This window comes from Calliphora vicina, chromosome 3, assembly GCF_958450345.1.
Source record: "Calliphora vicina chromosome 3, idCalVici1.1, whole genome shotgun sequence".
In the NCBI taxonomy this organism is placed as follows: Eukaryota; Metazoa; Arthropoda; class Insecta; order Diptera; family Calliphoridae; genus Calliphora; species Calliphora vicina.
In genome coordinates this window covers 13,347,541-13,372,897 of record NC_088782.1, presented here as the reverse complement: position 1 = coordinate 13,372,897, position 25,357 = coordinate 13,347,541, and the positions used below count along the sequence as shown (strand labels likewise).

At 30.6% G+C, this 25,357-nt stretch overlaps 1 protein-coding gene across 1 annotated transcript in view; it reads left to right on the top strand.

Moving 5' to 3' along the window:
- The window catches only part of LOC135954458 (uncharacterized), a 115,215-nt gene that overhangs the window by 71,211 nt on the left and 18,647 nt on the right, over positions 1 to 25,357 (top strand). The window contains exons 2-3 of the mRNA XM_065504634.1: positions 15,421 to 15,523; positions 21,624 to 21,646. Coding sequence (XP_065360706.1) covers positions 15,421 to 15,523; positions 21,624 to 21,646 — 126 coding nt within the window. The remainder of the gene's footprint in view (positions 1 to 15,420; positions 15,524 to 21,623; positions 21,647 to 25,357) is intronic.

Genomic DNA, 25,357 nt, shown 5'->3' with positions numbered 1-25,357 from the left:
TTTTCGGATTTAATAAGTTGATCTGTGATTCATAAATATTTCTTTCGTTCACTTATATAACTTTTCGTTATTGATTTGATTACTTCAAACTATTTCGCTGTTTGTGCTTGTGACTCGTTGACACACTTTCTATATGAATGTATTATTTTTTACAATCAGAGAGGCATAACTCTGATATGAAACTTCCAAGTTCGAATTATATTAGAACTTCCCTAAACTCCGTATACATTTTTATAAGAGTCTTAACTTAAATGCCGGAATATAAACGGTTTTCCAATAGGGACTTCCGAAAGGTCATATCGTTGAAGCTACATCTGTCGAATTGCCAAACTACCATGGGCGAATATAACGTTCAACATCACGTGCAAATGATACAATTGTTTTATCACATCGCATCGTCCATTTTACGGTGAGGCAAATTTATGGATGACTGTGGACGTCAACAAACAAAATTGAAGAATTTGGGATGGTACCAATCCACATGAGATCCAAGAGCATCCAATGTATCCCGAAAAAGTCATTGTTTGATGTGGATTTTGGGATGGTCATTTCATTGAGAAATATGGATCGATGACGATGGTGCTATAGGTCGATGATTGCCAACTTCTTTTGGTCTAAATTGGATGTTATGGACCCCAATGGCATGTGGTTTCAACATGACGGTACTACGTGCCACACAGCCCATGCCACATTCAACATTTGGGACGGTACCAATCCACATGACATCCAAGAGCGTCCAATGCATCCCGAGAAAGGCAGTGTTTGGTGTGGATTTTGGGCTGGTCATCGATTCATATTTCTTTGAAAACGACTTCGGCCAGACCATCACCGTCAACGGTGAGCGCTATAGGTCGATGATTGCCAACTTCTTTTGGTATAAATTGGATCTTAAGGACCCCAATGGCATGTGGTTTCAACATCATGCCACAATCGACATTCTACACTAGCAATTTGAGAGCCGAGACTGTGCGAGTTGACACCGTTATACTTTTTCTTTTGGGTTTTCTTAATTCGCTGGTCTATGCCAATATGCCACAAACCATAGCATCCCTCAAAGCCAACATAACCCATGTCATCGTTCAAATTCAGTCTGATTTATGTGCCATAGTCATGGAAAATTGGAAATGTCGGATACGGACGGACATTTACACAATATCTTACAACTGAAACTATTTTAATAATTTTGAGTTGTTCATTAGATTACTGAGAACTCCGTATTGTTCTGATGCTCAGAAACGACATGTTTGTGAATCTTGAGACTTTCTTTATTCTTCCAAGAAAAATTCATTATAAATTCGTTCAGTTTTTACTGAAATACTTTACAGTTTCGGTGGCAGGGTCTCAGCTTGAGAAGACGTATTACATACAGTTCAATCTTTCATCTGGGTTAAGAAAACTGCATTAATTTGTATCCGATATATGAGATTGCTCCAGCTTGTTTTTTAATTGTGAATAAGTTTAAAGAAACATTAATTTATTGACAGGTCTCGATACATTTTAACATGGAGTCTTACTGCACTGGAAACTATTTCTCTCTGAGAACTCATTATATGGACTGAATGCACTCAAAACTCCTTAAGGTCTTGATCCAACCTAACCCAACATGAAATCGAAATTTTCATAGAAAATTCATATTAGAGAAGATGTAGGATGTTATAGGGGGTATCTGCCTTTTGTACAGTATTCGATCGAAATGACTCATGCCAATCAGATAACCATTTGGATTACTGATCATGTTTTGTTGGTTCTTGGTTGAGCTCCTGTTAACTCCGTGTCTCTCTGATATGAAATTTCACAACTGAACAAATTTTAAGCTTTGGCAAATGCTGCGATTCATCTTTTCTTATCTTTCTTGTGTTACATCCGAATATGATTAAATATGGGGGATTTCACGTCAAGTGAACCAACTTTTAAAATCGATGTCTTCCGATCGGGATGAAATTTGCATCAATGTTAGACCTATTGGATAGTAATTCAGACAAAATTTTTCAACAAGATCGGTTAAGGTCGGAGTTAGAGGGGGTCAAAAATTGATATTTTGCCCAAACATGTGATTTTTCTCATCCATGTAACTTATTACCTATTGTTCTTAGCAAAATGTGTCCCTAATACTTTACATAGCTATATCTTCAATCTTTCGAAAAAAATATTTAAAAAAAAAAAATTTTTAATATTTTTTTCCGAAATCAAAAACTTTTTTGATTTTTTTTCAAATGGGCCCTTTTTTTTAAAAAAATAAAGCTTAGATACTTTCCTTGAGGACCTATTTGGTCGCTTAGTGGGATGCGAGTTCGATATCTATCAAAAAAAATGTTTTGTAACTCAAAACATGGAATTTTTGACTTTTTTTGCAAAATCAAAAACTTTGTTGATTTTTTTTTTCGAAATGGGCCCTCTTTTTAATTTTTTTTTTTTTTTTTTGCTCAACATAAAGCTCAGATATTTTCCTTGAAGACCTATTTAGTCGCTTAGTGGGATGCGAGTGGGATATATAGCAAAATAAATGTTTTGTAACTCAAATATACAATTTTTGATTTTTTTTTAGCAAAGTAGAACTTTTTTTCCAAAATGGGCCCTCTTTTTAAAATTTCATCCCGATCGGAAGACATCTATTTTAAAAGTTGGTTCACTTGACGTGAAATCCCCCATATATATTATCTTGTAAGTGATTTTTGGGATATCTTGGCATTTATACTTTGATATGGAACATAGATCTTGAGAAAATTATTTTGGCTCTCTCTTCCTCTTAAATATATTTCGTATATGATTAAGCACTTATAGTTATGCTAATATCACCTTCAAGACCCTCCAAAAACAAACTTATTTCAAATTCCCTTACAACATCATGTAGCGTGCTCTAAAGAACAAGAGTAACAAAATCAACTTTTCCCTCCATTTCACAGCAAAACGACACAACAAAAGATGAAAATCCCATTGATGATGGCAATGACGTAGATGAACATGATAAAATTTCCGCTGTATGAAAATAACAACAAAAACAATAATAAGCTCCAAACTGAAATAACATGTTTCCCAGTTTAAGTCGTCGTCATAGTCGTCTAGTAATTTTTGTTTGATGAAAACTGTTGATGTGGTAATATCAAGTTTTAGTTGCAAAAACATTTGCAGCAAATAGACAGAACGAACGACCGACAGACAGACAGACAGTCACAATGAAAACAAAAATATTGCACTACATAGTAAAAGTAATTCTAGTGTACATTAGACAGCCTATCATGATAAATGGCTAAAATACTAACATTTGGCGAATATGAACAGCGAACATACTAGCGAGCGTATGAATGAATGAATATGAACGTTACCAATTGTGTGTAATCAGAGAACATAAATCTTTAAAACAATCGTTTAGTTTTTTTTTTCTGGAGGTTTTTCGAAAATAATTTTGCTTTTCAATACTATTTCGCCAGACAAAAACAAATATAATAATGTATGTCTAAACTTAGGATTTTGTTGCTGTGAAACTTATGCGAGAGGAAATTCAATTGAAATCATATTTATTTTTTTTCATACTTTGGAGTTTAGGAAATAGTATTTGTAATGTTAGGAGTATATTTTAAAAGGATTTTCTTTATTCTTACATAAAAATTACATGTTATTCTTTATTATCTTGCAGCTTAAAACGTTTAAGTTAATTTAAACGACGATTAATGTTGACAGCATTAGGAAGTTAAATAAAAACTAACGTTTTTTGCAAGAAGTGACATTATTGATAAAGAATGTTCTTTTGTGGAAATCTACAAACTTAAAGTGCTTTTTTCTTCTAACGATTATTATTAAAACAGTTGGTGACTGGTAGTGGTTTGTTAGTTTCAGTTTAAGTTGAGTTAAACTAAGGTTTAACTGCTAGAATTTTATGATTTTAGTGAATTTCAGCTTTCTATTTGAATAAGACACCAAACTTTTTTTTAAAAATTAGCATTGTTTGTGGCTTATTCGCATAGACCTGCATCTTACGAAAAATACCACACGGAAAAGTCTAAGGGGGTCAGTTCACATCATCTCCACATGAGATGACCATGCCCTCAAATCACTCGTGCAGAATGTCCAATGTAGCGTGAGCTGTGTGACACTTAGCGCCATCCTGTTGCAAATACATGTCGTTGGTATCCATATCATCCAATTTAGACCAAAAGAAATTGGTAATCATCTACTTATAGCGCTCGCCGTTGATGGTGATAACCTCGTTAACATCAAAGAAATATGGACCGATGAAGCCGCCAGCCTAAAATCCATACCAAACGGTGACTTTTTGGGGTGCTCTTGGATCTTCTGTGGATTGTTATCGTCTTGAATCCGACAATTTTGTCATCCAGAAATGGGCCTCATTTTGATGAAAATTAGGGTCAGAAGAGAATACCAATTTTATCAATTGTTACGAGTTGCAGAACGCTATATCTGTCCATTATGATTTGGTAAAACAAACTGAACAAATGAAAGCCAATTCGACAGATGTCAAAGTTCGGAAGCAACCAAAAAGGAACACAAATCTGTCTTGGGACCACAGCAATTCCATCTGTAAATAGGAATATCCTTTCTCATAGGAACATTATTAATCAAGCAGTTTTTATAAAAAAACTTTTCTAAACTATTTCCTTCATTTTCCCTGCTGCTAATCCTAGTAAATTGCTTTAAAATTAAAACTAATCTTAAACTGCCACCGCAAAAGTCCACCTTTATATTTCCCACATCTTAAAGTGTCATTTCTGTTTTTAGTGGCATCACAACGAAAGAGAGAGTGCAAGTTCATACATCGTTTAATGCAATCAAGTGTAAAATTACTCGTATCGTAAGTATCGATAAAATAGAAGAAAAAAAAATAAAACAAACGAGTAGAAAATAAAATACTACTTGTATTCTAACAATTGGCATTTTCTTACTGCAACATACACAAGTACAAACAATATTTCTTTCATTCATTCATTTATTCCATAGAACATTTGATACGGTAACAAGGATGCTTCACTTAAAGAAAATCCTTTATAGTTTATGGGTTTTTTTTGTAAGTTTGTTGCGAAAAAGTAAATGTGACTTACAAATAAACCACTTGGCAACGCCACATGTCAGTAGTATGAGTCTTGCAACATTCACATGCTTTAGCCACTGCAGCTAACCAAGTGCAGTAGTAGTATTCTTGGTGGTAATATTGCATTCATACTCGTTTATAAAATGGCCACCATTGAATTTGCAGCAATGGCATTGCCTCATTAAATTGTAAAGTAAACGTTGCTGTAGGTAAAATGAATTATTGCCACTATGTTACAATTGCTATTGTCACTAGCAATGATTGCTAAAAGGTAGACAGCAGCAGAGCAGCTCCAGTCGTAACCAGCCAGCTTTTTGGAATACATTTACGTTTGTACGACATTGACTGCTACTACGACATACGACCAAAAATTGCTTAAGGGTTCTAGACTTACAAATAGTTATTTATGTACGAATGTAAGAGAGAATGTTCATTGTACAAGTATATTTAATTTTTATTTTCTGTTAAATGGATTCTTTTATTTAGATAAGGATTGAGTAAGTTTGATACTCGTTATTTAACAAAAAAAAAAAAGTTACAAAGTAGTGGCAATTTAAAAGATTTTTTAATAAATTATACCGCTTTAAGATTAAGTAATATTGTATTAAGTAAAATACATATCTGTCATTTATTCTCACTGAATTTTGAATAATTTTCAATAGAAAATTCTTAAGTTCGAATAATTTTTATAGAAAATTCTGAAGTTCAAATAATTTTCTATAGAAAATTCTTAAGTTCGAATAATTTTCTATAGAAAATTCTTAAGTTCAAATAATTTTCTATAGAAAATTCTTAAGTTCGAATAATTTTCTATAGAAAATTCTTAAGTTCGAATAATTTTCTATAGAAAATTCTTAAGTTCGAATAATTTTCTATAGAAAATTCTTAAGTTCGAATAATTTTCTATAGAAAATTCTTAAGTTGGAATAATTTTCTATAGAAAATTCTTAAGTTGGAATAATTTTCTATAGAAAATTCTTAAGTTGGAATAATTTTCTATAGAAAATTCTTAAGTTCGAATAATTTTCTATAGAAAATTCTTAAGTTCGAATAATTTTCTATAGAAAATTCTTAAGTTCGAATAATTTTCTATAGAAAATTCTTAAGTTCGAATAATTTTCTATAGAAAATTCTTAAGTTCGAATAATTTTCTATAGAAAATTCTTAGGTTGGAATAATTTTCTATAGAAAATTCTTAAGTTGGAATAATTTTCTATAGAAAATTCTTAAGTTCGAATAATTTTCTATAGAAAATTCTTAAGTTGGAATAATTTTCTATAGAAAATTCTTAAGTTCGAATAATTTTCTATAGAAAATTCTTAAGTTCGAATAATTTTCTATAGAAAATTCTTAAGTTCGAATAATTTTCTTTAGAAAATTCTATATAAAATAAATTTCTATATTAAATGCTAGATTCGAATAATTTTCAATAGAAAATTCTGAAGTTCGAATAACTTTTTATATAAAATTCTAAAGTTCGAATAATTTTCAATAAAAAATTCTGAAGTTCGAATAATTTCCAACAGAAAATTCTTAAATTCGAATAATTTTCAATAGAAAATTCTTAAGTTTGAATAATTTTCAATAGAAAATTCTTAAGTTTGAATAATTTTCAATAGAAAATTCTGAATTTCGAATAATTTTCAATAGAAAATTCTGAATTTCGAATAATTTTCTATAGAAAATTCTTAAGTTCGAATAATTTTCTATAGAAAATTCTTAAGTTCGAATAATTTTCTATAGAAAATTCTTAAGTTCGAATAATTTTCTATAGAAAATTCTTAAGTTCGAATAATTTTCTATAGAAAATTCTTAAGTTCGAATAATTTTCTATAGAAAATTCTTAAGTTGGAATAATTTTTATAGAAAATTCTGAAGTTCGAATAATTTTCAATAGAAAATTCTAAAGTTCGAATAATTTTCAATAAAAAATTCTGAATTTCGAATAATTTTTTATAGAAAATTCTGAAGTTCGAATAATTTCCTAAAGAAAATTCTTAAGTTCGAATAATTTTTATAGAAAATTCTAAAGTTCGAATAATTTTTTATATAAAATTCTGAAGTTCGAATAATTTTCAATAGAAAATTCGCATAATTTTCAATAAAAAATCCTTAAGTTCGAATAATTTTTTATAGAAAATTCTGAAGATCGAATAATTTTCAGAAAATTCTGATATTCTATAGAAAATTCTTAAGTTCCTAAGAATTTTCGAATATTTTCTATAGAAAATTCTAAAGTTCGAATAATTTTCAAATAATTATCCACGGAAAATTCTTAAGTTCGAATAATTTTCAATAGAAAATTCTTAAGTTCGAATAATTTTCAATAGAAAATTCTTAAGTTCGAATAATTTTCAATAGAAAATTCTTAAGTTCGAATAATTTTCAATAGAAAATTCTTAAGTTCGAATAATTTTCTATAGAATTTAATACGAGAGAACTTTGAAATGCTGTTCAAAAACGATATAAAGAAGAATAATTTTTTCACCAAATCATTACTTGCGATGAAAAATATATCCATTACGATATTCCGAAGCGTACGTCCGCCCAAACAGCCTAATCGACACCAAGGCCAAATATCCAAGGCGCTAAGGTAATACTCTTTATTTGGTAGGAGCAAGAGGGTCCTATCAATAATGTGATGCTGAAATCTGACCAGACCATCACAGAGAATCTGTATCGAACGCAACTGATTCGTATGGAGCGAGCTTTTGCCGAAAAATGTACAGATATACGGCCAAACATGAACTGACAACACTCGGCCCCATGTACCTTTTAAAATCTATTTAGAATGAAGTGATTGGGAGGTTTTGCCCGTCCGACTATTATTTGTTTCAATCGAAGCAGAACGCTCTCTCTTGGATACGCTTCACTCTCTTGGTTACAAAATATGAGCAGTTCTTTTGGCTTGGAATCCATATGTGGCTAGAAAGATGGGAAATGGTCATAGCTAAGAATGACCAATACTTTGAATAAATTTATAGAAATGTTTCAAAATAAGAGCTAAAAATTTTAAAAAATCCCGAATTAAAAAAAATCCTTCAAACATGTTTAGACATGTTTAAGTTTCACCTGATGTTTACAAATATTTAAATTACTTAAAAATATCTTCTCCAAATTTGTCTTAATTTCTCTCAGAATCCCCTTTTTAATAAAAACAACTCACGTATCTCAAGTTTGTAGCTGATTAGACTACAAAATTTGTGTTTGTTTCTTTTATGTTATGTTATTTTTAAATAATTCCCACATTATAATTCATAAATCTATTATATTTACGCATTCTTAAGTGTCTTCACCTCTCTCGACACAAAAAAAAAAATAAAAATAAACTACAAAAAGCTAAAATAAATTAAAAAGAAACTCTAGACAAAGTAGTTGTGAATGACTAAACAAAATATGAAAACAGTAGCTTTTTGCTGTAGTAATTATAGAGTAATAACTGTATAATGAGTTCTGGTCTGTCTGTTCATTATAAAAGTTTAACAAAATTTGTTTTATTATTTTTAATTTTTTGTGTTGTTTAGTTTGTTAATGTTAAATTTATGCAATTAGATCTTAAGAAAAAATAAACATGAACAATGACTTAAATTATTTTATACCAACAAACAAGAAATTTTAAACAAATTTAAATATTAAATACAGCGAGTAATGGCTGACATAATTATATGCCAAAAATGTGAAACATTCATAATTTAAAAGAACAGACCCCAAATAAAACAGAACTAAACTAAACTTCACATATGTATGTACGTTAAGCCGTGACCACTATAAGGGGATCACCTGTTGCCAATTATTTAAGGGGCAACTAAATTTATGTTTGTATGTTAAATATTTTATTTAAAATTGAATTGTCATGTTGCTGTTGAAATTTTGCTGCCAGACTCTTACAAAACGCTGAACATGAAAAAAACCAAAATCATAACTAAATATGTAAATGAGTTACAGGTTCAAAAGCTGCAAGTCTTTGGGACAAAACAAACTAAACCCTCTTAAAAGATTATTATAAAACAATATGAATATAAAATATAGTTATGTATATGTTTGTATTTTTTATTTTTTTTTTTTTTGCTTTTTTTGGGAAATAGAATGTCTGTATGTTTGAAGTACAAGTACACAAGGCTTTGTGTTGGCAGGGAATATAGTCTCAGTAAAGGTTTTTATTTTATTTTTTTCTGCAGCAGCAAATAGTTTTATACACAGTGGTTAAACAAATAAAAAGAAATATAATAAATTATAAATGATCAGACGGACACACAAGGCTTAATACACTCGAATTTAAAATGCAATTCGTTTGCAGCAGAATCAAGAAATTGCTAAATACAGGGAAATATAATTGTATCTAAAATATAAATCTCAAAATTTTAGAAAAAACTGTATTTCCAGTTCAATCAATATGTATTTCATTTCCATGAGATCTCCGCCATTACGATCAGAGAGCATATGCTGATGAAGGCGAGGTTTAGACAGAATTAAATATATTCCATTGTTTTCCGAATCATTGACATATAAACGATAGGTGAAATTCATGTACGATATTCTTGGAATATCATGGGATCACGGAATTAATAGTGTCTTTAAGAATGTAATTTCAAGTTTTCGTATAAATACGAGCTGCGATCGAATTGATCTTGCTCATTGGTTGGTTGGTTACCAGCGCGCGAACCGTTAAGTAGAGTCTAAAGGACCCCGTTTTGACAAGAACACATCAAACGTTAGATGTAGTATCATTTGCATCGTAATGTATACTAAATTGTCAAAGTTATTAGACCCAACCAGTAGCTAAGATTGGTTATTATGTAGTTGCCCACGATTTTGTACCTTTTGACACTTCTTAACTAACTTGATTATAGCCTGTTAATTTTTTAGCCATATTTTTTTGAATATCTTTCAATTAGCTGTCCAAGAAAACAATAATGTAATTTCAGTGTGATATGAGTGACGTGTACTGAGAATAAAAAATATAGTTCCAGTTAGTGGTAGTTAGAACAAGTAGAGAGCTATATTGGGAATATTCTTCACCAATTTAAAATAAAAATTTTAAATAATTTTAGTTAACCCTCCGGCGGGTGGGAAGGTCCTTTTGCATTTTCAAACTGAAATTACTCCTTGATGGTTCATGGGAAGTATACCCGCCCCCCACATGTATCTACTAGGTACTTGTACTGAAATTTCAACAATAGTTTTTTAGGCTTTTTTCATATAAAACTCATAAAAAATTAATATTGTTATATGGGGGATTTCATGTCAAGTGAACCAACTTTTGAAATCGATGTCTTCCGATCGGGATGAAATTTGCACCAAGGTTAGCTCTATTGGATAGTAACTCAGACACAATTTTTCAACAACATCGGTCGAGAACTCTCTGAGTTATAGGGGGTAAAATTTTGACAATTTGGTCAAACAGGGTTTTTTTCTTATCCATGTAACTTATTACCTATTGTTCTTAGCAAAATGTGTCCCAAATAGTATAGATAGCTATTTCTTCGATCTTTCGAAAAAAAATATTTAAAAAAAAAAATAAAAAATTTTTAATATTTTTTTTCCGAAATCAAAAACTTTTTTGACTTTTTTTTAAAATGGGTCCTTTTTTTTTTTTTTTTTCTTAAAATAAAGTTTAGATATTTTCCTTGAACACCTACTTGGTCGCTTAGTGGGATGCGAGTGGGATATCTATCAAAATAAATATTTTGTAACTCAAAACATAAAATTTTTGACTTTTTTTGCAAAATCAAAAACTTTGTTGACTTTTTTTTTCAAAATGGACCCTTTTTTAATCTTTTTTTTAGGTCAAACAAAAGCTTAGATATTATCCTTGAAGACCCTTTTGGTCGCTTAGTGGGATGCGAGTGGGATATCTATCAAAATAAATATTTTTTAACTCAAGACTTACAATTTTTGACTTTTTTTTTTTGCAAATACGATTTTTTTTCCAAATGGGCCCTTTTTTTAAAATTTTTTTTGTAGTCAAAAGAAAGCTTAGGTCCATTCCTTTAAGATATTTTTAGTCCCTTAGTGGGATGCGAGTGGGATATCTATCAAAATAAATATTTTGTAACGCAAGACATACAATTTTTTAATTTTTTTTTGCAAAATCAAAATTTTTTTCCAATATGGGCCCTTTTTTAATTTTTTTTTTGCTCAAAAGAAAGCCTAGGTCCATTCCTTTAAGATATTTTTAGTCCCTTAGTGGGATGCGAGTGGGATATCTATCTATATCTATATATAAAAGAAAATTTTTTTTTCTAACATTCATTATACATGTATAATTAGTAAATAATAATAAATCAAAACAAAAAAAATGTTTAAAAAATGCGTTTTCATATAAAATTCCCCTGTGGACCTTGTACTTCATATAAGGGCAACTTCTCCTCAACCGTCGGAGGGTTAAACAAATTTAAAAAAAAAATAATTTTTTTTTTTTAATTTTTTTCTAAAATTTTTTTTTTTTTAATTTTTAAAAAAAATTTAATTTATTAGTGAAAAAAATTTCATGAAAAAAACTTTTTTTTAAAAAAAAAAAAAACGGATTTAAAATTATTTTTCCCGATTTTGACCCGTAGGTCCGACTTACTATCGTGTTTTATACGTCATTGCAAAGGTCTTTGAAATATCTATCATTAGATATCCATATTGTTTATATTACTGACTTTGTATTCCAGATATATGTAGATGAAAAATTGTTAAAAAAAATCGAGGTTGTCCTGCTTTTTTCCTTATATCTCAGCCATTTGTGGGCTGATTTTCTGGATTTTAAATAGCAACAATAGTCAATAGAGCTGCATACCCTACTGTCACCGATAAGCACCTTCTCCCTCTCCTGTACGCGGTCGAGTAACTCCATAATAGATTTCGAAGCACCGGCCCACACATGAGAGTTGTATTCCATTTTAGCGCAGATGACAGCAAATGTTGTCATCTGCAAAAGAGTAGATAGGGTTGGAAGTTTGACGTAGAAGGTCGTTTATAAAGATAAGAAATAGAGTAGGAGAAAGAACGGAACCTTGCAGTACCCCTGAATGGATCTTGAACACTTTTGATGAAATTCCATCTATAACAACCAGGGTTGTCAGATTTTTTTTACCTCCATCGCCAAAAGCTAAACGAAAAATCGCCAAAAGTCGCCAAAATATTTTTTTTGGAATTCTACATACATATTTGGTTGGTAAAATTAACATGTTTAGAACGGCCAATGCTAAGCGTTTAACAATTCCAGCTGCATCGCATCTAAGTTTAATTGATATATGCTAATTTTGAACATTACAATTCATATTCCCCTGCAGATACTTTTGGATTTAAATAAAGTTAATGAATGAATTTTGAACTACCGAAAATTTCCAAAATGTCTGAGTTTGAGTATTAAATGAAATAAATACACAAAAACATTCATTCACTCCCAGATTTCAGTTTGCTTTTAACAATTCCAGCTGCATCGCAATAATTGTAAACTTGTGGCCAAAAATCTAACAACTTTGTTGAAATTTCACCTTTAAAGATGTAAGTTTAATTGATATATGCTAATTTTGACCATTACAATTCATATTCCTCTGCAGATAATTTTGGATTTAAATAAAGTTAATGAATGAATTTTGAACTACCGAAAATTTCCACATTTTAATATTGAAAATTCATCATATACTTTAAAAGGAGTTATATTTTCTGGTAACTGTTTAAGCATTTCTTTTAAAAGTTTTTTAAGTACAAAAAACCATTTTCTTTTAAAATGTCTACATCATATTCCTCCATTTTTATATTTTGTAATTCCGTTCCAAATTCTGTGCCAAAATCGATAGATTCCAATGGCAGAAAAGAATCCGGCGAACCAATAGCCAATTTTAATGAGCATATTAAGTTATTAAGACGGCTTAAATATTTTAGAAGAAAAAATTAATATTGTTCAAACTATTTGATCGTGTATGCTACCTGCATCCATATGATCAGATAATACGTGATTAATTTTAATTATTAATTATTGTGTTAATAAATATCAAAGAAATGAAATTATTTCAAGAAAAACAAATAATTTGTTAAAAATCGCCAACTAGTCTGTAAATCGCCATGTCGCCAATTGGAAATTTTGGTCGCCAAAGGCAATGAAAAATCGCCACGTTTGGCGAGAAATCGCCACATCTGACAGCCCTGATAACAACTCGTATAGTGCGGTTTTGAGTAAATATATCATTCTATAATATTCTCCTTATTCGCATCGTTCACGAATTTTAGCAGCGATATCACTCGTCTGATTTTACAAACTCTCTGATCCATTACCTATTAATAAAGGCAATGTACAGTTGATCGCCCCTTCTGGTGATATGTCTGTGATTGTAAGGTTATGAACAAGACTTCGTTTCGCGTTGTGTTCAGTTCGGTTCGGCTTTATGGCACCATGGCTTTCAAGAAAGCGAGTATATCTCCTGTTTTATCTGTCTGGCTGGTTAATGTTTATTCCATAATACATAATATGAGGAGGAAGAATGTTCTTCCGAATGATTTCCTGATTATCCCAGATTCGCAAGTTTCTTGGATATCTCATGTTTCAATTTCCAATCAGATTTACTCGTTATACTGTAAGAGATACTATTGCATTTCTCGTCAAGGTTGTCATGGATATGTCATAAGATTCAATCACTTTTACTCTATTTTACTGCATCATTTGGCGCAAAAAATATGACTTCTGTTTCAATTAAGGACCAGACTGTATAATATAATGCAAAATCCAGTTGATCAAAAAATCTACAGATCTCTTGATCTTGTAGCTGATGTTAAGATTTAGCTGAGCAATTTAGAGTGTTGTTATCTCGTTTGTCTGAGCGTTTAGTCGCTTCTGCAGGAATATTCGTCCAATGTGACGTTTTCACAGAACTTTAAGCACTTTAAAACGATTTGAAAGATCATTGTGGTGGATCATTCAATTTGAACTGGGGGGTTATTATGTAACTCGTTTCGAAAAGAAATTAGTTCGAATTTGTATGCTTTATACATTGTATTTCGAAAGTGTTTCGATTCGAATCGAATTACATAATAACCCCCACTGATATTTAAAACGAATTCTTCGACTTAAAATTAAGTTTACGTGTATCGGCGCTTTTGTGTGTCAATTTCACGTACTTACAGTGTGGTCTGATGTTAGAGGAACTATTTCGTATTTACCCATAATACACGGATTCGACTTCTTAATTCGACTATCTTTGATCTTCTCAGGTTTCAAAAACAATGAGTTACTGAACGGTGGCCCGTTGAGCAGCAGGCTACAGATAGAACGTAAAAATTATAGAACTCAAACTCGGTTTCTCCTTATCTGGTTGCAATACATTGCACATCCTGGCTGACCGGCCACAACATTGTTTTGTTGCTTAAATCAAATAATATTAGGTATTTTTCTTTGGAGGATATTTGAATTTAACAACGTTTGGACGTAATGGTTATGGAGAGGAGTAAAATGAGAGAGACGTAGTGAATCGTTCTAGAGATTACATCGGACTATAGCGAGAATCTCAGATATTCATTTCTTATGCTTCAACTATATTTATCAAGAAAATCTTAATTCTAGATTTTTAATAAAAAAAACTTATTTACGAACAAACATGCAAGAGATCACAGGATTTCAAATATTTCACTTTAACTTTTATATAAGTTATTATATATTTTTACACTATTTTTACTATAACGCCAGTCTCAACACAGTTAATTCCACGAGTGTATTTTCGTAGTACCAAGTACCTTGTTGAAACTAGTACAGACTATAAATTTATTTGAATTTTAGTTAGTTGAGAAAAACCTTTTTTTTTGTTCTTACTTACTACATACAAAGTAGTAGAATTTATTTGTATTTGAAACTCGACATAAAATAAGCAGAAATAATTTATGTGAATTGATTTCTGTTTCATTTTTTTCTGTTTTTTTTTCTAGAATTTCCGTAAAATAAACCAAAATCATTTGTAATGATTTGCAATACACATATATGTTTTTTTGCAATACAATAGTTGGTAAAATACTTGAACGAGCAGGAGCATAAAATGATATTATTTTTTATATGGGTATCGATTGAGATAAATTCTTTACTTTTAAAAATGTTTAGTTAAGGAAACAACAAAAAAACAAAAGTAAAGTAAATCTTTTGTTTCGAATGGTTTATGTGTAACTGGAAACTTTCAATTTTTATTACAATTTCAATTTACATTTTGCATTTTTTTATTTTTATTTTTGTAAATGTTTCTTTAAGAAATAAAGAAGTTGTTTTTGTTAGAACAATGAAAATGGTAGATGATTGAAATGTATTGTATTTGTAGAGAATTGTAATAAAACTATTTTAGATTTTTATATTGTATTTAAATGTTATTTTAATATTTAATTTTCTTATTTTTTTGTTTATTTTGCAGATACATCTGGAGAACTTGGTTGGGCTTTTACCTTGATTGTAGTTTCAATTCTATCAGCTCTTATTGGTGCTATTATTATGGTCATAGTTCTAAGGTGTAGAAGGTGAGTACTTTAAAAAAATTAATTGTAAATTCACAACCATATTTTCGTTTCCATATTTTGAGAGTTATATACAACAAAAACGTAATAAAAACCAGTGACTTGACCGATATTTTCCTTAAAGAAATTTTTTTTTCCACAACGAACTTCAAGAGCTGTAGAGGTGGACCCTGTGGGGTCCTAAACCGCCTTGATTTTATTATTATCATAAGAAAAAGTCCAATATTTTTGAAGGACGAAGTTTTAAAGTGGCATATTTTTGAATCTAATTGAGATATTGACTTGAATTTTGTTTTGTAAGACCAAAAATTAACTCATCTAAACAAAAAAAATAATAGTTCGGAATAAATGTGGATCAAATTGTTCCTTGCATTCCTATTAAAATGTTGATACAAATTTTAGTTTTAGAAACTCAATAAAATCTTTATTTACAATATGTGTAATTTTTTGAATCATGGAAATGTAACCATATACGGCCACCACTACGTGATAAAAGACTTGTAAAAATTACACTGAGGCCCCAAATCTTTGGAGGCTCGTAAAAAAAGAGCATGACTTTGGCCAAAACCTGGAGACATGGATTTTTTTGTCTTTTCTCCAAAATATCTATCCTTATATGGTTATTTTTTTTTTCGTGCTGCACTGCATTAACAAAACTCAATGAAATTTTCAACGTTTTGTAAATTTCTCATTCTAAATAAGAAAGTGTAAAAGGTCAAAGGGAATCCCAAAATTCCTAAAAATTGGAGCAAAATCCCAAAAATGCAATTTTTTACAATTTTGCCTATAGGCTCCACATTTCCTTCAGGGCTAGGAAAATACTTCAGGTATAAATAGGGATCACATTCAGGTTTCCAAATCTGATTTCCGTTTTTTTATGCCTGCTTTGGGATTTTAGAACATGTGGCCCAAATTTGAAATTTTGTTAAAAAAAAATAGGTCAAATTCCAAAGGGCGACATATTCGAAAAATAGGAAATGTTTTTTATACCAAAATTTTCTCCGTATAGAAAAACATAAAAATGTTATATGTTCTTAAAGAAAGTTTTTTTATAATAAAAAAAGAGTTAAGTCACCTTTTCGCCCAAAAAACAGCAAAAATCTACTATTTAATATTTAAATTGAAAATCGTTTATTTTTGGATCCATAAGAGATATTGACCTCAAATCTTTTGTATATAATTGGTAATTTAGTTGTCTAACTAACAAAAGAAGTTCGGTTCCATTTGGTTCAACTGTACGACCCATATTTTTAAAAACAACTAAGATAACTATATTCAGCTGTTCCGAATCATATTACCCTTCACCAAAATAAACTTAAAATTTTTTTTTTGAAAATTTTAATTTTTAAAAAAAAAAAAAAAATTGTTTTCTTCTTAATTTTTTTTCCACATTTTTCTTTTTAATTTTTTTCCAAATTTTTTTTTTGTTAAAAAAAATTCGGGTTAAAAAATATTGTTCCCGTTTTTGACCCATTGTAGGTCCAAATTACTATAGCCTTGCAATGGACTTTGAAAAATCGATCATTAGATATCCATATTGTCTATATTATTGACTTAGTAATCCAGCTATAGATAAAAAATAGCCCAAACATCGAGGTTATCCCGGTTTTTTCCTTATTTCTCAGCCATTTGTGGGCCGATTTTAAACAGCAAAAGACCCGAAAGAATTCCCGATATATTGATGTATCAATCATGTTTGTAAGTTATTTGGGTGCTACGGAAAGTTGACTTCAACATACAGACGGACGTATTCCTTGCCTACGCCCACGTCAAATTTTATCCCGATAGGACCAGCCGTTTAGAAATTCCAGACTTATTTCCAAAAAATTTTGATTCTGCCCCACTAAAGCTACGTTTCCGCATACACCGTTATCGGCACCGAAAATGAAATTTCATACATTTGCAACGAAAAAAAGTTCGTTTCAGAAATCGTTTTGGGAACAAAACGGTACTGATCTGTAAAGTCATTTGGGGCCGAAAACAACTTCAAGTATATTGTTTTTGGTGCTGTAGGAACGAAATTATTTTAATTATTTTTTTATTTCCAATTTAAAGAAAATCAACATGAATAAAAAAAAATTTTTTTCTTTATTGAAAGAGGAAAAAATAATAGATTTTGTCAAAAATAATGAAATTCTATTTAATGTGAGACATCCAAATTTAAAAAATAATTTCGTTTCTGTTTTATGCCCCAACGCACGCAACTGAAACGAAACGGTGACGAACACCAACGTTTTTCAGTTTCAGTTTTCGTTATCGGCGCCAATTACGGTGTATGCGGAAACCCAGCTTAAGTGGTGGCTTTAAAATGTTTAACTGAAATTTATTTTCCAAAAAATCAATAAACCTAAAAGTTTGTACTATTAGCAGCTAATGTTTATTTAAAATTAAATTTAAATTAAATAAAAATCAATTTTTAATACCAAAAAACAAGATTTGAAAAACCATTAAATGCAATGTTTAATAAACCATTAAATTGCTTATTAATTTATTTGTTTTAAATTTGCATAATTACACCTTTCTTCCACTCAAATTAAAAATAAAACAAAAACCAATATTTACTAAACAAAACATTTAAAAAAAAACAGCTTTGACACTTTGCCGAACCTTTTAAAAGTGATGGCAACAAACAAACAGCTATTAACAATGTCAACATTAAAATTAAAAAAAAAATGTTGCAACAACAATGTATACAAAACCATAACAAGTACATACCAAAAGACAACAAACATAGACAGCAGGCACACTGCATTAATCAAACAAACTCTCTCACTCACGCCATCAGTCAGTCACTCGTTCAATCACTTACTTTACATTGTGTTTACCTTTAGTAAAAAACCCCAAAAACTTGCTTTTAACCTATTTATTCTCAAGTTTCTTCTCATTAACTGTATGTTTCTTTAAAATTTACCTTTATTAAATTTATTAATTGATTAAAATGAATGACTGGCAGTTTTTTTCATTTTATTTTACGCTCTCCTACACGCATTTACATTTCTTCACTTACAGATACAAAACACTTTACACCATGTAAACTTTTCGTTTTTTTTTTGTATTTATTATTTCTTTTTTTGTATTAAATAAATCTGTTCAATAGCTTATTATTTCGTTTTCTTTTTTGCCAATTAATAACTAATTTGCAACAAACACAAAACCACAGTTTCTTATGTTGCAGCCGCTCATGTTAAAAACCACGCATGAAACTAATTTTGACGCGTGATTGACGATTGCGGATAATTAATAGAAGAGTTAGAGGGGATTAAATCAAGGAGTGGGTTTGCCATATTAAGTAGTTAGAGTGGCATTATAATGTGTTAATAGCTAATTGTAAACTAATCCTTCATTATTAAATTCACACAAGATTTGAAATTGCCACCATTTGTGCAGTAAAATGTTGTTAACCAAAAAAAAAAACACAGTTTGATAGCTGACAGTTTAAGGTTTCATCACATGTGAAAACACGTATTTTCATTGTTGAAAAACATTTGCATTATTGGACCATATCGCGACATGAACAGAATTGTATAATATTGACGGAAAAGTGGGATGCAGCCCTTATAAGATTTCAATTATAGCATGAGATATTTCCTAGCCTCTCTCGTTTCGGTGAATTGGTCCGAAGATCGTGTAATTTAACAGGGATGGCGTACGTCAAGAAGCCTACAACCAACCAATCATAGACTTATAAATTCCTATGTATTTATAGAAGTTTGGAGTCATTTTAACCCCCAGGGGTTATTAAGGGTTAATTTCCATTTTGGTTCTATTATTATAAATGCTGGACTTATGTTAAATTCTTCTCAAGATTCATTAAAATCGACCCAAAATTATATAACATTACACTATCTTTCCATTAGAAATTCCAAATATTGAAAAATTTGACCTTTGACCTTCAATAATTAAAGGTTAACGTTTTCCAATTTTAGTAAAATTTTCGGACCATATTTAAAATTATCTGACTATAATATTCTGAATAAGTTCTACTTAAAATTCACAACAGCTAGGAAATTGGGCTTGTTCGCCAAAATATGAACAAAAATTTAGTTTCTCGAAAATCGAAAAATTTAAATCGCAGGTACGGAAAAACTATAGGAGGGATTCACATACTTTTTTCATATTTTTATTTCCCATTGTATTATCAATAAATCCCAATGTGATGTTAACAAAATTCTGAAATTTGTTTAACAAAACTTTTATAAATTTACAAATGGAGTTAAAAAAATTATTTTTTTTTTGGTTATACCTGCGACGACAAAAACTCAAGTGGCCTGAGACATTTTAGAATTTTTAGTAACCTTAGCTACAAACAGATCAATACTTTTATTAGTAATTTATTTGAATGACATCATGGCAAAGGTCAGCCAGCCCGCCAGCCCCTGGGAGAAAAAGATAGGAATCAAAGATCAGCAAGGTTCCCCACCACTACACCAAATACACAGAGGGCGTTGTTTCTAGGCAACGACAGATGGGAGCACCATTATCCTAGACCAGCTACAGCAGACCAATCATCTACTTAGCTGGATCAACAACCGATTAAGGAAACTGACACAAGGCATTAACAACAATCGATTGAATCCTTATGGCAACATCAAACATGTATCCGAAGACCCGCTACTGCAAACCAATCATCTACTTAGCTGGAACAACAACCGTTTAAAAACTGATACAAACAATAACAATGGATTTAATGGCAACATCGTACATGGAAACGCACGATACTCCAATAATTAGGAAGGACAGTTGAATCTACAAGGGAAATACGCGAAAAAACAACTACTACTTCAACAATTCGTATAAGATGGAGATGCTTTGTGGAAGCCAAAAATGCCCCCAAGTGGGGTAATGTGGAAAAAAATTGTCCTTCAAGGTCTCTCGGTTTCAATTCGTATGGTACCGGATTTTCCTGCTTTTGGCTAAATCCTGCTGCTCACAAACGTTTTGAAATTGCTGATTGAGTAACTCCCAATGATTTTTCAAGCTCTCGTCGAGTTTGGCAACAATCTTAATGGTTCCAATTCTTGTTCTTCAAACTTTTTTGGCTGACCTGGACGATCATTGTATTCTAGGTCAGCCAAAAAAGTTTGATGACCAAGAATTGGAACCATGAAGATTGTTGTAAAGAAGTAAAGCTTTGTTGACACAAATTTTTTTGACATTTTCGAAGCTAAATTAATTTGCTGTTTACACTATAATGTTCAATAACTAAGTGAGAATAAATGACAGAAATTTAAACTTCAATATGACATATAAGTTATTTAGAACAAAAACCGCGTTCAAAAGATACGCCATCTATTGTAAATCCCGCATATTTAAGTCATACAGCCAATAATATAAATATCTAATCACTTATATTTTCAGCCAAAATTAGTACAGATATCTAAATATGTTTATAATTCTTAAATGATCACTATGATCACTGATCTTTCCTAACAAAAATTTAAATAAATATTAAGTTGCTTAAGCAACTAATTAAATCTGTGATCACTGAAATTATCCTTCAAAAATTCATTGTTATAAATCTTTAAATCAAGGTTTTTAAATGAAAATCTATGATCTCTGATCATTACTTTTATGTTTTTCAAAACAAAAATTTAAGACAAATTTATTGAACTAAAAATAAATTCCCATCAAAACTTTACATTTATAGCAAAATACTTTAAACGTTTGCCAAGCTCTAAGTTTCTTTTGCAAGAAATTATCTTTAGATACATTTAGTTCCTGGTTAAAAACTAAGTTAATCTATAAAAATCACTTTTAACAATTGTTTAATACCGTTAAAATCATGTGTAAAGATGGCCAATTACCTTGTCACTGTGAACAACAAAAAAAACCTGGTCGTATTAAAATAGAGAAAACTTAATTTGACATTGTTGTTGTTGTTTGGTTGTTGTTGTTGTATATAAGAAAATTTATGGGAACGGAAATGAAAATTTACGAGTATTGTATTTGAGTTAGAAAATACTTAGAAGAAATAGAAATAATAATAAGTCGATTTTATTTGTCTGTTCAAACTAAACATAGTAATTTGAAATTTAAACTTTTTTTTTTGTCAATTTATTTATTATTCATTTTGTCTTTTTTTCTCTTTCGTTTTTTTTTACAGAATTAAATCAGCCAATGCTAATGGTAAGTTAAGTTTTCAGTTTATTTTTGTTGTATTTCATTTATTTCATTCATTTTTTTGCTTGCTATCAAACAGTTTGGTAAAAATTTGCTAGCAATATCTTAAGTATTTGTTAAACATACAGTATCTGCGAGTATTGAACATGTTCGAATGGCATAGTGAGACATTATCTCTAAAGTGTTTTTAAATAATACTTATAAACTCAATACGTATATTTAAATGTACATATTAGCAGAGGCGTGCTGGCAATGAGTTATTGAAAGATGGGGTCAGTTGTACAATAATGAAATGTTTTTATTGCTTACTTTATACGTGTCCCAGGTAATCTAGCGTGGAGGTAATTGCCACTAAAGTGTCTCTAAGTAATCTAGAGTGTAGCCACTTTAAATGTTAATTGTGTACTATACAAATTGAGTTGATATAATTCTCATACAGTTTATTTTTATTTTTGCTTAAGTATACTGACATCCCATGTAACCTAGAGTGAAGTCAATTGTCACTTTAATGGCTCTAAGTAACCTAGAGAGTAGTCACTTTATCGTTTATTTTTTACCGCACTTTAGCAAGTAGTTATTTTACTCACCAGAAGGAAACTATTGGAGAGTTCTGGGAGGGAGACTTGTTTACAAGCAATCGGTTATTGGACTGTCTATAAGATGTCTTTCTAACTGACTATTTGCGGTCAATTAGCACCCGTACATGCTAAAATAACTAGTTATAAGGTTGATAAAGTTACCAGTTAGGTATCTAGCAAGATAACTGACTATATTATCGGTATGTGAACCCACTGCGCTGTCTACTATTCACCAGCTTTCAGACAGTCTCATTGTAATTCGAAAGGGTCAGTTGACCCCCTGCTTAGGACATGCACATGTTAAAATAAGAAGTCAAGTAGCTAGTAGTCATCCTAAATGATAGGTAAAATCACTAGTTCGGGACAGTCTCCTAGAACTGCTGGGATATTTAAATTTGAAGTCTAGAAAGGCTCTGACACAATGAAGTAGATTAAACTCAATCCTTATAGTAATTATACCCTTCGCCATGAGTGGCAAAGATTTAAAATAAGTTTGTCATTCCGTTTGTAATATCTAAATTTTTCATTTGCGACCCCACAGATTATATATATTCTGATTGTTACAGATAGCTCCGTCTGTATGTTGAAATCATTTTTCCGTATCCCCCAAATAACTTACTACCATTACTGATACATCAATATATCGGGAATTCTCCCGGCTCGATTACTATTTAAAATCGAGAAAATCGGCCCACAAATGGCTGAGACATAAGGAAAAAACCGGGACAACCTCGATTTTTGTCCTATTTTTGATCTATATCTGGATTACTAAGTCATTAATATAGACAATATGGATATCTAATGATAGATATTTCAAACACCATTGCAACGATGTATATAAGGCTATAAGTGGACCTACAATGGGTCATAATCGGGAAAATATTTTTTAACCAAAAAAATATTTTTTTTTCACTCATAAATTTTAAACAATTTCGAAATGTTTTTTTTAAATTTTAAAAAACAATTTTGAAAAAAAAAATATTTCAAATTTGTATTTTAAAGTATAATTTGGTGAAGGGTACATAAGATTCGGCTCAGCCAATTATAGCTCTCTTACTGGTTTTTAAATAAAAATACAAATAACAGTTGAAATTATTGAATTTTCTTTCTACGCTCCTGTCTTCGCACAACACAACTGATACACAATCATAAATGTTGTCACCTATTTGAACATGACCACTGACTTGGACTCTGTTTTTTTCTATTTTTTTTTTTTTTTTGGTTTCTTTAGTGGTGGGGAGAAACCATAGAAAACACATGCCAATTCACAAATTTATGTTGGTTACTGTTTTGTTTTTTCTCGTATTTTTTTTTTGCTTTTAATACTAGATTCGAGATTCTTATTAAATATGACCAAACCATGGTGCATGTGCAGCAAAATGAATATACAAATGAATGTAATGCGTAAAATATTTTTCCTTGAACAATGTATTATGCAAATTGTTAAGTAGTGTTTTGCCTACAGCCAAAAAATATATAATTTATCCAATAACCACCATAAAACATTTATCAGTTACAGACAAAATTTGTTTGGAAATCCTAACGTAACACAGAAAAAAAAAGGAAAACGAAATCGAAAATAATACTAAAAAAAACCCAAGAGATTGTAAAGCGTCAAAATGTTAGTTGTTAAATACTTGGCTGGAGTTATTTTTTATATGTACACATCATACTTTGTTTTGTAATAAATCTATACTAGATACTTGGAAAGCAAGCTAGCAAGCACCAGGAGCTTGAAGTTGAATTTAAACTGTGAGGTAAAAAAACAAAAAAAAAAACAAAAGTCTAGTGAGTTTTAAGGTGACATAGAGTGGTAGGTTCAAGCTGCGAGATATGGCACATTAATATTAAAACAATACCAGCTTTAATGTGAAGAATAAATAATTTTTAAGAGCTAAATTGTTTTATATTTATTTTCGTTAAAATACCCTACACAGGGTAAAGGAAGAGTTTAGTTCTCTTGTATTATGTAAGAATCTTCTGTATGACAATATGATCTTCCAACCCGAATAACCCGAGTATCAATGACTGTCAACTTTACAACGTTTGTTCATCAAGGCAAAAACATTCGACAACATCAGAACTATTCCACGTATATATCAATATCCATTCACTACTTGGTTGTTATAACAGCTCGGACTTATATCGTTCCGAACGGAAGGCCCAAATGTCGTAGAATCGTACCGGATCTTGGCATTAAAGTTATGATCATTTGATCTTCCGTTTATTGTTATTAACAATAATCTGGAAGAATTAATTTGCTGAAATCCAAATAATGGTCAAGTCTTTATTGAGAAGTTATTTGACTCTTAATGAAACTTGTTATCTTGTATTATGTAAGGACCATCTCCGTGACAATGTGGTCTCCGCTTCTAAATTACCTAAATCGCAAAGACTGTCAACTCTGTGAAGGCGACGTATAAATCCTGAAAGTTTGAAATCCAAATAATCTTTGTTGATAAGTTATGTGTCTCCTTAGTATCGCCTCAATATCTTTTCCACCAACTCTCTGATAGCTTTCTACATATAGAAGTACTAACAGGACGTCAGGTTACAACCATCTAACACCTTCGGTGATTGGCACGATCTTGGCATTGAAGACGTGATATATTTGGGCTGGTGAAAATATTTGTCAGAATCTTGACTAAGATCGAGATAGCCCAGCACCATACTGTGACATAGGTTGACAAAAACTACGAAACTTGCCTCATGTTCCCTTTTAGGATTTTTAAGGATACCTTTTCACTGTTATTATTAATATTCTAATCTAGATGTTTGCTCGATACTGTAACTACTTTTTTATTATTTCCGAGACATGTTTACATTCACCTTCTTCCACTTCCTTATTTATATACATGAAGCGCAAATAGCCAGGTTAAAATCCTATATGTCTCTGGATACAAAATTCAATATCTAAACATTTGAAAAGGGTTTACAATTTTAACTACTTAAAGGGTTGCAAGAACTACTCTAAAGGACCAGTAGTTCATCATCTCTGATCACAGATGCTACCATCGGTTATTTTATACCACAATAAGGGTCTGGAAGCATTCGTAGAATAACGGTTTCAAGGAGACTCTATTCCCCATAGCTAGTTGCTGAAGAAGGTTCATGTTCAAGGCCATTTGTCATCTTTAAG